General features: G+C 42.4%; 1 protein-coding gene across 1 annotated transcript; it reads right to left on the bottom strand.

Annotated features, from left to right (window-relative positions):
• Positions 1-2,738: 2,738 nt before the first annotated feature.
• LOC133918830 (nicotianamine aminotransferase 1-like) lies at positions 2,739-13,258 on the bottom strand. The gene is made up of 7 exons (XM_062362906.1): positions 12,932-13,258; positions 6,572-6,911; positions 6,088-6,306; positions 5,907-5,966; positions 5,641-5,796; positions 5,440-5,533; positions 2,739-3,180 (listed from the first exon to the last, which is right to left on the bottom strand). The coding sequence occupies exons 1-7, from the start codon at positions 13,207-13,209 to the stop codon at positions 3,047-3,049; spliced, it is 1,281 nt and encodes a 426-aa protein (XP_062218890.1). The 5' UTR covers positions 13,210-13,258; the 3' UTR covers positions 2,739-3,046.
• Between the last annotated feature and the right edge of the window lie 358 nt (positions 13,259-13,616).

A 13,616-nucleotide genomic window follows, 5' to 3' on the forward strand; every position in this document is an offset into this window, starting at 1 on the left:
ACTATGTGAAAAAGGCCTTTAGTGATAGGTGGTAATCATCATTATTGACAGGTCTCACACCCGTCACCCCGAACACGACACTGATGAGAGGTCATTAGTGTCGGGTCATAAATATGACCTATCACTAATATTTAGTCATTAGTGATGAGTCATAATTGTGAACCGTCACTATTGACTGAACATTAGTGACATGTCGTAATCTTTACCTGTCACTAATGACTGATGAACGTTTTTCAAGTTTTTTGACACAGAAAAGTAAAAAAATTCACCCGATCCATCCCAATGTAGGCCCATTGCATATGGCTCACAAGCCACGAGTCCGATGGTTGGGAAAGAGTGAAGGCTTGAAATGTGGGAGCAAGATTGTCAAGAGAAGCACACTGTTCTCAAGTTTGTATTCCTTGGAAATCGAACCCGCGACCTACCCCTCACGCGCATAGCCACCTTACCACCTCTACTATCACATAGTTATGATAGAAACCAGATATTTTATCCTTTTAACCTTCTTTGCCGAATATCATTAGTGAGGGGTCAGAACGGTGACTCGTCACTAATGACTGAATAGTGATGAGTCAGAACTATGACCTATCACTAATGATTGAATATTAGTGCCGAGTAGTAATCTTGACCCGTCATTAATGACTGATTTTGCCAAATTTTATTGAGGGTTATAATTTACATATAAAATCTTTATTCATCCAAATTTGTACTAATATGTGATGAATTTCTGAATATCTCATACAAATGATCGCAATTTGATAGCTGATCCGGAGTGCCTTTGGTAAAATGGGTATAACTTTTGCATACTTCGGTAAAGCATGGAACACTTGTTGAGTAGATGAAGACTAGCATGTTACAAAGCAGTCATACGATTCTATTTTCATGTTTTTTTTATCGATAACTACTACAGAACACCTCATCAGTGTCAGTTCCAAAACCTCATCAGTGCCAGTTTTGGAACTGGCACTGCACAAGTGGCACCGGCACTAATGCGGTTTTCCAAAAACAAAAAAGAAGAAAATGGGCAGTGGCAGGAGCGGCATCCGAGCCGCTCCCGCCTCCACTCCCACCGCCGCTGCCTCTGAGCATCGCTGCCGCCGGAGAGGAAGCCGAAGAAGATGGGCCCATGCACCTGTGGACTGTGCCATAGAGCACGGTGGGACCTGGGATGACGAATCCATTGGTGATGAGCTCATTGAAGCGGTTCTTGCCCTCATCAGTGGAACAAACGAAACCCTCGAAGACCCACCAGATGAGCAGGTGCTTCTTGATGACGGCGCCCTCCAAGAAGGCGGCGAGGTAGAGCACGCATCCACACAGGTGCTCCTCGAGGCCGCCCACGACGAGCCTGACGGCCAACGTCGTGGACCAGCCGGAAAACGTCGAGGTCAGCGAGCAGCGGCTCCATGTGCTCAGGGAAGGCCCGACTACCTGGAGGCTGGCCGGTGGCCGAGGACGCGAGGGTGAGACAGAGAGGACTGAGAGCGTGAGGATTGAGCGGCTGAGGGCGCGGGGGTAAGCGCGTGAGGATAAGGTGGAGAGAGAGAGAGAGAGAGAGAGAGAGAGAGGACTGAGCGCTTCACCAAGCCGATCGGATGCGAGAGGGTGAGACAAAATCCTATTCCAATAAAATTTTGGGTCCATGCCAGGTATCAGTGCAAGTTCGTATTAAAAACTGGCACTGATATATCAGTGCCGATTTTTGTCTGAATGGACTAATGAATGTTTGGTTTTACTATCAACCGGCAGTGATACTTTATCAGTGCCATTTTTAACTGAACCAACATTGATGAGATGACACTTATGACTAGTTCTGTAGTAGTGGATGGAAAATACCACAAGAAGAGCCCTTATCAAAATTCTACACTGATGAATACCGTCGTTACTATTATCGTAAGTGACAGATCATGTTACGACCCGTCACTAATAACCACTTATTAGTGACAAGTCTATATCTGGTTCCGATCAGAAGGCATATTAGTGACGGGTCATACTGAGACATGCCACTAATATGTCTTTAGTGATAGGTCACAATAATCTATCATTAATTTTATATCTCATTTATCTGTTTTTCACGTAGTTACTCATGTTCCGGTAACACTGAAGGCGGGTGGCCACCACAGACCTAAAGGGGGTGTGCGAAAGCTCTAGCCGGGGAAGCCGCGCCTCAACACCGGAGGCTAGAGTCACCAGAGTGGGGTGGAGCGACCAGAGTAGTGGTACTACAACAATTTTGTAGAAAAAATTAAGCTCGCAATTTTTGCTAGATACATATAATACACTCGTTTCCACTTGTGTCATTTTCTTCTCCGTGGAATCTTGGCAGCACCAGGTTCCTTATGTCTTGCGCCACTGATTTTTCGCCAGTCAACTTCTACTGGACATTTTTGGACATGGAACCAGCTGAGATGCTCAAAATGGAGAAGCCGGTGAGGATCGTATCTTAGTGGACCGCATGACAGCTGCGCATTTGTTATGTTCTGCACTAGCAATGAACCGGGACTGCGCCAGATTTCCAGTTCTATTATTGGAGAACATTCCATAGTGCCGGTGAGGCTGAGGCACGACTCAAGATATATAAACTGGCAGACACTCGCTGCTTGCTTTTTTAGCAACAAATATAATCACTCTAGTCCAACAATTGCCACAGTTAATTTGTTCAAGAATGTCTCAAATTAAAACTCCAAACGTTTTTCTAAAGAAAAACAATTATAGACTACACAAATGTACATGTGATGTGTACATGATTCACTTTCACCTTCAGATCAATTTGCAAGTTTAACAACATTGAACTTTATTTGTTTTTGATAATCACTTTGATTTTGCTAAACTCAAATAGACTTCGTTGCAATCAATGCATGATACATAAGACATAGCTAGGTGCAAGTGCAACTGAACTCTCGCCCTTTTCTTTTCCTCCCTTACATCGGTGTGCGTGACGCGAGTCGCACACATGCCTGAGCAAATTAACTTCATTTTTTCTAAAGAGATGATCCATCCAATTATTGAATAGTATATCATTTATGTAGAGTTGTAGACCTCACGATCAGCTCCCCTGGTTCGTGCTGGGTTTGGCATGCCTGAGGCAGAAAGACTTGAGCCTCTCCAAGCCATCCTCCAGCAGCGAAGGATCCACCGCGAAGGATATGCGGAGCCAGTTCTTCATCCCCAGCCCGCTCCCTGCATTACACCCATGAATGTGTTTCGATTTAGCCACGTGTAGTACAGGGCCGGAGGACAAATATTTTGTTAATTCACTCGATGGACAGTTAAACTAGTTCGATGATAGGTAACCGACTTAATAAAATGGCTCTTAATGCTGCATTCACAGTATGCAATGTGATCTCTAAAACCACAGTATGGCATGTTACCTATAAAACCACAGCTATTTTATCGAACTCAAATAGAATATTAGTGATCGTATCTTAAATACTTACAACTGTTTTGGGTTTGGAAACCTTTAGTTGAAAAATGTTAGAGCTTTGTGAAACCATACATATTTCTAATGAAACATTTTTTTTCCAAAAGGACGGCACCAGTGATACCAATTTTATTAAAGAAGAATAGAGTTGATCTGATTTATGAGAAAAATCAGATCTAAAAATCTTAACAACTGCACGACTGATTAAGGGCCAACCCGTGAAAGATCCAACAACATGAGCTCCCAGAAAAAAAAATAAAGCCAATCACCACTACACGCTGGAACAACATAAGCGGAGTCTGTATCCACATCAGTGTTGCCAAGCTCGTTGCAACCCTGATTGGGCATCTCCGACTTCCCAAAACAGACCTCTGCCACAGTCCCTAAGTCCCCACGCCCCGGTCCATGGTCACTGAAACCTGTCGCGTGTCATCATTGACAAGCTCGTCGTACGACACGACACAACAGCTTCGACTTCACTGCAGGCCACAAACCACTCCGCAAATAGAAGATGTAGCACCAAAAGAACCGAGACCTCGCTGACAACTTGTCCCAACATAGGCCCGGTGTGGTCACCACCAACACTGAGGAAGGTCTCCACATCAATTAAAGCCAGCACTCATCAGGACACGATGTGAGATCCTCTAAGGCAACACCTCTAAAGAGGGCGTAACGCACATAACGTTACCGTCGTCTATAAAAAAGATCAGGTTTTCACTCGAGAAATCCCACAGCGGGAGAGGGGAGGCATCTTCGACAACACCTCCATCGAAAAGAGCGGCGCCAGAGGGTATCGCCATCGTCAGGCCAGATCAAAATGCTGGAATAGGCTTTTGCCCATAGCACCCCCACCCACCCAGAGTCATGACCATCTAGAGTGTGCGCCATCCTAAAGTCTCTCCTCGCCACGAAGCTACTCGCGGGCCGAATCAGAGAAATTGAGAAATCCGATAGGGGAGGAGCCAGGCACTGAGAGGCCCAGGAAATCGGCAGCTGCGGACCAGGTAGGAGTGTAGGACGACGACACGTCAGCTGCACCACGAAGTCGCCAGCCACCACCACCAGCTGCACAGCGGGCAGACGACGAGCAGCCTGGCAGCACAACGACGTTGGCGACAGTGGCTTCAATTCTTCATCTGTCGGCGGACGACTGACATATCAACACCAAGACAGCACGATCACACATCACTGGACAACAACACAACAGCGGCGACAGCCAGGGCCTCATTTTCATCATTGGCCGGCGCCTACAGCCGCACCGACAGCTCGGCGGTGAGGTCGCGGATCCACATGAGGAACTGCAGCGTGATGGGGCGGACGCAGTTGAGCCGCCACGCGCGCCACCACGCCGCAACCGGGCCTCGTTGGCCCTGCTCTGCATGACCAGCCACCGCGGTGACTCCGAGATCACGAGCACTGCAAAGGCGATGGACACTGATGGGAGGAAGCTAACGGCGAGCATGACGCGCCAGTTGATGAGGACGGGGAGTCCGAATAAGGCGTAGTTGGAGATGTAGTAAAGAAGGATCCAGCATATCTGGCCGCCATGCCAAAGCGACGCCTGGCGCGTCGGCCAACCCGACGAGACGCAATCACGCAACACAGTGGAGGCCCGGTGGAGCGCGGCGCCCAGCCCCATTGCCGGCGCGAGCAGCACGGATCCCGCCGCAACGCCGTCACGGATCCGGCCACAGAGGGCGCCAAGACCGCCGAAAGGAGCTGGCGGGCAGCAGCAAAGCGAAATGCGTCAACTCAAGAACCAGATCTGTGCAAGGAAAGAGAGGGAGAGAGGAGGAGAGAGAGGGGGAGGAGGAAGCCGCGGTCAACACCACTTGGTGTGGCCCCTGGCTGCCGCCGGCGGCGGCGGCGGCCGATGGAGGGCGAGGGCGGTGGTGGTTGGGGCGGTCTAACGAAACAAATTTATAAATATTTTAGGATTTTTGTTAGATTTCATTCAAATTTCAAACAACTCGTAGCAAAAAATGGGCGATATACTGGTTAATTCCAGTTTGTTGTACCTGGGCATATTACCACGGACTCCTCCTTGGCCAACTTGCAGCAGAAGTCGATATCGTCGTCTATGGCATCGAAATATGATATGTCCAGCTTTACCTGTTGGCACATCAAGCTACATATCTCAGTATATCATACCACGGAATAATGTAGAGTAGCAAAAAGGGCTGAAAATGGAGTAAGGAATTGGTATAATAAGCACTAACCATGACAAACATGGATCCCTCTGGTTTGTGAGGACAAGTGACGCACTCGATGCTCTTCAGTTTCTGGTAGCATATCTCTGCCGCCTCTCTCATCTTGTTCATGGCATTTGTGAAGAAAGATTCATCCGTGTTTGCAATGATTTGGGGTATAGCTCCCTGCTCATTTTTTTTGTGTGGCGTTAGTTACAATACATCTAATGGATGCTAATCATCTGGGGAGCAGCTACTCCAAATGCATGCTCTTCAAAAGGATTATGGGTTCTAACCTGAACAATTGCTGCAGGGTCTACTGATATGCTGCGGTAGGTTATGATCGAATCAAAAATCTGTTGGAGAAACAAGCTTGCTAAAAATGAGCTCATATATAGCAGAAAAAATTAAGGAAAAAAGCTCATGCATGCATGTGATTAGGTCGATTTGCCGTTTAAAATTGACCGATGCATATACCTTCTTCTTCCTGAGGATTCCCTTTGGGTCAGTCATGGCAATCCACCCGAGCCGCCAACCGGGCACCATCCACCTCTTGGATATGCCTCCCAGTGTCACCACTGGATCTATCTCCCCAAACACGCCCATCGGCACGAAAGGCTTGCTTCCGAAAGCGCAATGGTCGTAAATTTCATCACTGATTACCATTATCCCGAGCTTTCTCGCGGTCTCTGCAATCTAGAGAGGTGAACTTGTGATCACAATTGAGACACATACTCTTATATGAATTACTGCAGCACACAAGTTGGACCTTCATTGTGAAATTTGAATAGGAAAAAGGATTTTCAATAGTCATTATGTCCAAAACTAGTAAAACAAGCCAAGAGCCCAAGATAACGTTTACGCTGTACAACCACGATTATCACGTAAATTGGGCATTAATACCAAACTACAAGCACGATATCACGTAATACGCTGTACTTAAAATGCGTTATGCACTAACCTTGGCCAAGTGGTCATAGGAGTACACGGACCCACAAGGGTTATTGGGGTTCACGATAACCATGGCGACGGTGTTCTCATCGGCAAGGGCCTCCACACCTTCAATGTCAACCTCCCATCCATTCTCCGGCAGAAGATCGTAGCGCCGGAACTCGAGCCCACCCAAGGCGGCGCGCGCTTCGTACAATGGGTATCCTGGCCGCGGCAGCAGCACGTTGGCGCCCGGCGTGGCGAGGACGGCCATCATGATCTCGATGGCGTGGTTGCAGCCGGCGGTGAGGACGATGTCGCCCGTCGAGAGCTTGTAGGGGAGGTACCGGGACAGGTACGCAGCCACGGCACTGAATGTGTTCACGAGAAATTTATTAAAACCACATTAATTTGTATAAGGGACTCCGTCTATATTTTTAGGCGTGCTTGTATTTCAAAATTCAAACTCTCTAATAGTTGACCAACAATTAGGCTAACAATTTGTAGATTTTGCTATACCAAACTGTACCATATAGATTTATATTTGAAATTATTTTCCTATATATGATCATGAGCAATATATTATAAGAGAAATTAAAGGTTAAAATTTAATTTAGGATATCGCACCAAGTCAACTAGTGCAATACAATACTTCCTCCGGTCATAAATACTTATTATTTTTTATTTTTCACGGTGTTTGACGTGCAATTTTAATCATTATTTTCTATTAAAATATAGTTATAATATATAATAAAAATATAATATTGTGAAAATATTTTTCAAGACAAATCTACACTTGTGATTGTTATGCTTCTAAACTAAATACTTTGTGAGCTATTAACGGTTAAAGTTTTAAAATTTTAATCAGATTTTAGTTAAAATGATACGTATTTATGATCGAAGGGAGTACAAAATTGGGAGAATGCATCTAATTTACATGTGTACCGGTGAGTTCAGTAACTTATGGGTAGACAAACCCCCTCTCATGTGTACATTTCCATCTGGCACCTCCCCCCCCCCCCCCCCCCAAGCACATTCAACTCGCTAAGAGCTTTCACTTCATTAGAACATGAGCTTTCAACCGAGATGGAGAAACTCTCGAACTCAAATTCGGGAACTTTAAACTTGGAAAATGACAAACTTTTGTACTCGATTATGGGAACATTGAACTCTATTTTTTGAACTTTGAACTCAACAAATCTTCATTAAACTTAACTAAAAAAAATCTGGGGAACCCGAACTTGGTTTTGGAAACAATGAACTAGCTAGAAATTCCTCCCAGTTGAAACCCTACAACCGTCCTGCATATTTATGTTACGATGCTCCATATGATTGAAAAGCCGGACACTTGGACGTATGAACAAAATGGTCCACACGTGTCATCATCTATTTGTGCTAGCGGTCCTCATTGAGATGGATATCGACGTATAAACCTTTCACTGCGCAAAAGACGGCTCGAAACCATTATCATTATTGCAAACCATCTGTTGTCAATGATATCTAATCTGAAACTATCTGCCATGATTCATTATAGATTTGAATTAAAAAAAAATCACATCCCAAATATCAAACCACCCCACCTTACATTTAAGATAGTGATAGGAATTCAACTCATGATCCAAAGGCTCAGCACGAGCCAACCTAACCAACTTATCTTATAGAGATTATTGTTGTGGATAAGATAAATATACATCTAGTTCACAGAGTGCGCTGAAACGATCCGCTCTTTATCTTTTTCTCAAAGAAAAAAAAACTATTTGTCGAAGCCCTTTACAATAAGTTTCTCTTTCACTGGCTCGCACACATGGAGATCACTGCAACAGCATCTATACGCTCGTCCTTCACCTCCCCTACATCCACATCTATCTCTCTCTAGGTCACTGGCCCGCCATCTCTCTTTATCTCATTCTCTCTTTTTGTTAAGTTTTTGGAATAAATAAATTAGGTGAATATTTGTGCAAATTATTCTCACAAATTCTTTTTTTGAAAACTTTTTGCTAGTGAAAAGGGGTTAGCGTATTTTTAGGTGAAACTTTTTTTGTGAATTTTCTTTCTTAAAATCATGGGAAATTTTCCGAAACAATTCCTTATTTTTTTCTTAAAAAAATCTCCTAAAAACTTTTGTAAACTTGCTTCTTGATTTTTTTCTTACCGATTTTATCCTGGATCAGGTGAAGGGAAGAAACTTTTTTCTCAACCCGTCGAGAGGGGAAGGAGTTTCTTTTTCACCTAATCAGATGAAGGAAGCTGCTGAAGAGAATGGGGAAGTTTGGTCTGTGGTTTTCCAATCCAAAATCATGCCCTAATTAGCAGGGTCCTTATTTCTTTTGACCCTTGTTTTTCTCTCTGTATTTATTAAAACCATTTCTTTGTTCTTTTTAAAAACCATAGGTGATAGCCCATTCCGGGTACTCAAATTCAAATTACGTGAGTGCACGAATTAGTTCTTCAATGATAGTGTATTATCTGATTATTTCAATTAAAAACCATATGAGGTAGTGGCCACATATCACTGACTGTTCCAATTAAAACTCCATAACTTATAGTGGCGTTATCACTAAAGGTTTTTAATTGAAACAATTATGATGTCTTATTGACAGTTTTTAAATGGAACCATAAGGGATAATGGACTAACGCTAATGGTTCTTCTCTTCAACCTTATTAGTGATGGTTGTTTAAGAACTGTATATAATAAGATTATTGCTGACGGTTTTTGATAAACCGATAGTGGTAAGTCATCAAAGTATTTGTTTTTCTGCGGCAGTGCTTGCAATTAACCAAGGTTAGCTGAAAGGTGGAGTGACACTTGCATATTTTAGGGTCCTCCTCAACTACTGTAGAAATAAGAGCGCTTCAATAAAGGCCATATGGGTTGTGAAAGAGTTTTATAAATTTACGTGAATGACATATGTCTACCGTTCCGAACTATATGTTGAAATTTATGGTGTATCTAGATTAGTATTTCCCATCTAAAAAGGGTACTGATAGTATTATCGTAAAAAAAAAAGAACTGATAATAGAGCTATAAATACTCTGTCAAATTTCATGGGATTTTCGACTTGTACTCGTCAAAAAGGAAAAAAAAAGGACATGAGCCTGTAAATTCTATCAACCGTTGGATTGGTTCGCTAAAGCAATGGAAGTCGGCAGCTAGAACTTTGAACGTAACTCAAGACTCATTATAAAAAACTAATTTTTAAGGCGATTGATAACTCATTTTTACAGATATTTAGCGTATTCGTCTGTAATCAAAGGTCTATGAAAATAAACGATTTTCATAGGTGTAAAAGAGCCGCATGTGAAAAACTATTACTATAAACAGTTCACTTAAGGAACCGTCTGTAAAAATAGGTTTTCATAGACGGCTCCTTAAGCGAACCGTATGTAATAATTAATCTCCGAATCATCATTTTTTATCCAAAGAAAGAAAAAAAATTTAACCGACCAGGTACCCCCACGATCGCGACGTCGCAAGTCACAAGTCACACGATTTTTCGCGTAAAATACGCGCGCGTGTGGTTCTTAGCACTCAAACTCGGGACCTCTTAGCTCACGTGAACCTTTCTTACCATCCTACCAAAGAAATGCTGGTGATACTAACACCATATGCAATCCTTTTGATATCTTCTATTTGAAACTTCAAACGATTATTTGGGCATCTAAATGACTTCGAATGAAAAAAATTTCAACTACAAAAATGCAGATCTTGTCGAGGGCTACAATTTTATATAGATTTGCTCATCCGACTTAGTATGAAAAAGTTATGAATTTTTTAAGATATGTTGTCACCGATTTCTACAGGCGGTTCATATGAAATTGTAGCTCTCGACGAGATCTGCATCTTTGTAGTTCAAAAGTTTTTAAGATATGTTGTCACCGATTTCTACAGGCGGTTCATATGAAATTGTAGCTCTCGATGAGATCTGCATATTTGTAGTTGAAAAGTTTTTCATTTCAAGTCATTTAGATGCCCAAATAATCGTTTACAATTCTAAATAATTATTTGGATATATAAATGACTTTAATGAAAACTTTTCAAATACTAAGTTGTAGATCTCGTCGAGGGCTATAATTTTCATATAAAGTTTGTCATCATTTGACTTCATAGAAAAAAGTTATAATTTTTTTAAGATAACCGATCACTCGTTTTCACAGGTGGTTTCTTATGCAGTTTACATAAGGAACCGTATGTGAAAATGAATTTTTACACAAACAGTTTCTTATATTAATCGTATGTGATAATCATTATATTTTCAGAGACGGTTCGTATAAGAAACTGTCTGTTAAAATATATTTCTACATGCAGTTCATAAACACAGCGAACCTTTATTAACTGCACAGACGGTTTTTCAAATAAACCACCTATAAAAACCAATGTTTCAAAAAATAGTTTTTTAAGTAGCGACTACAACTGAGTAAATTTGCCACAGCCGAGTAAGCTAAGCCTGGACCAAAATCCCTCAGTTAGGCCTCACACAGGCTGGCCCAACTACCTCACCAATCTAGAGCCCTAGATGCATTTCTGCTTTTACCAACTAAATTGGCCCAAAAATCAACTTGACTGAAGAGTACAAACGACACATTTTAATTAAGGTGATATACTTGCTAGATGCATTTCTGTTGTTACCAACTAAATTGGCCCAAATTAAAGGCTGTTCAGATTTGTATGAAGTTTTAGCATTTGGCTTTAGGATTAAGGAGCTAGCTTAAATGACCATATTAGCCCTATTAATTATACCTTTTGTGCTTAGCAAAGAGAGTCTGCTGCTCAAACAATGCATGCATTCACAATAAAAATAGTCATCGCAGCAGTTCACACTTCACACGCAAGTGGTCCTTTTGAGATCCTTTTGGCCTCCTTACGCCATTGGAGACAATGGCAGCTCTCCTGCCATTTATATTATATTAAAAAGGTGGGATCGGAGAACCTGCAATGAAGGGTAACAAGGGAAAAAAAAAGGCCGTGGCCAAAAAAAACAAAAACCTATTCTCTCCTTACGATGCACACTAGACACGCTCCCGCCAACTCCCACGAAGCACCATCGTCCTTGATATTTTGTGCAATGGAAAGTGTGGTATGATGTATATTGTTGAAGATCCTGACGTTATGTTCGCTCCATATTGTATTATATGCTTTAACTTTGGTGCAAGTGTGTGCAAGCATATTTGTTGTGGGTATACTGATGGCATAGAATAGAAGGGCGTAGTAGAAAATGCAACGAGTCATTCTCCACAAAATTATAAAATATCATGCATTCTTGAACAAGAAAAAATCTAAAACATCATATATTTACGAACGAAGGGAGTAGCATTTATAATATCAAGTTGATGTAGTGTCTTGAAAGATATACTGTTATGAATAAGGTCTGATTAATTGACCAATTAATTAATTAACGTCTTGTAGCATCAGGACAAAAACACGTATATTAATTAAGGAGATATAGTATTTATAATCCGAGGGCCCGTAATCTGTCGTTGCCGACAGGCAGGATCAGCTGAACAATAATTCAGTCGTCGGCAGGATCAGCTGAACAATAATTCAGTCACTAAACTACTCTCCCTGGCCCAGATTGTAGGGACCTATATATTTGTCTACATATGTATACTTGCCTTGTCTTGTCTATGCAATGCATAGAGATTTGCAGTGCGCCACTGTTTAAATCTGAGCACAATTATTTTACTTGCGCCTTCTGTTCTTGCCTTTTAAGCACAAGACATCGATCACCAATATTCCCCTCCGACTGTCTAATTTGATCGAGTTTCCCCCCCTGGTACCGCGTTGCTTCTTTATAAGTCATCTGATTTTTTTTTATAAAATTCAAATCCTTTTTTAGTGAGTCGTAGAGCACTCATCTAAGATTTCAAATTAGACGACCAAATATCTATGCACAACCGGCTCCCTCAAGTGTCTCACGTTCTCGAGCTTCAAGGGTAATCCTTATTTTTTATACATTTAAAAAAAGTACATTAGCATGGGATAATATTTACTGTGTTCAGTGAAATCCTTGATGTATTTATTCTAAAGAAGTTGCTAAGGAGATTTGCACGTATAATATGGTGTATACAACACAAAATTCTGTTTTACCAAGATTTGAAGATAACCAGCACACTAGACTCCCTAAGAAAATCATCTCGACCCTTGTTGACTGCATAGCAAACCAACCAGCCTTCCATACCATCCACTGGATTTTCATGTTCGTAAGGGAGGAATGCGTGTGTGTTGTATATAAATGAAGGACTTCCAATTTAGCCTTGTCATTTTTAAGAGGTTTTAGATAATCCAGTTTTCTGTCAGATGTAGAAAGAAAAACAAGCTGGGAACCCGAGGGGAGCAGACGACGCGTACGGAGACGGAGGAGAGACACGAGGAGAGGTAAGTGTTCTGTACTACCTGCAGGCCTCTGTGACGCCGGCGGTGGTGGGGTAGTTGTTATGCTTTCCGGACGTGACGGCGGCCGCGACGGCCTCCTCGGCCGCGGCAGCCGTGCGGAAGCACGCGAACGGCGAAGGGTCGCCGTGTCCGAGCGGCGCGAGGGGCCTCGGGTCGCTCTTGTCCACGCAGCCGTACATCCGGTGAACCAGCGAGCGGATGCTCTGTGCGCTGGCCGCAGCTAGCGCTGGGTTCGCCGCCCCAAACCGCCACGCCACGTTGCCACCGCCGCTGTCCATAGGCGAGAGGTACGTCTGTGTTTTCGACTCTTGTGGCTTGGAACACGAGGTCCAGTGTCCTCCTAATTTATGTTGATCCAATATATTCGTTCCCATGTCGCTTTACAGAAGCAATTGCAAATTAAGGTTATGATTGGTTTAATTTCTACTAGCTTTTGCTATTTAAAAATAGATAGTTAAACTAAACAGTCTATTTCTAGAAGCGACTTCTGAAAAATAAAAGCTATCATTATTACTTAGAAGCTAGTATGAAGGAGCTTCGTAGCTTCGGAAGGTATTACATATATTATATATTTTATCTGTATAAAAACCAATTCAAAATTAGCTTTTTCATCAGCAATTTTTTAACAGCAGTTTTTGAAAAAGTATCATGACCTATTTTTTTGGATGAGACTTTTCCAAAAGCT

The sequence above is a fragment of the Phragmites australis genome, chromosome 5 (assembly GCF_958298935.1).
Source record: "Phragmites australis chromosome 5, lpPhrAust1.1, whole genome shotgun sequence".
NCBI classification, from domain to species: Eukaryota; Viridiplantae; Streptophyta; class Magnoliopsida; order Poales; family Poaceae; genus Phragmites; species Phragmites australis.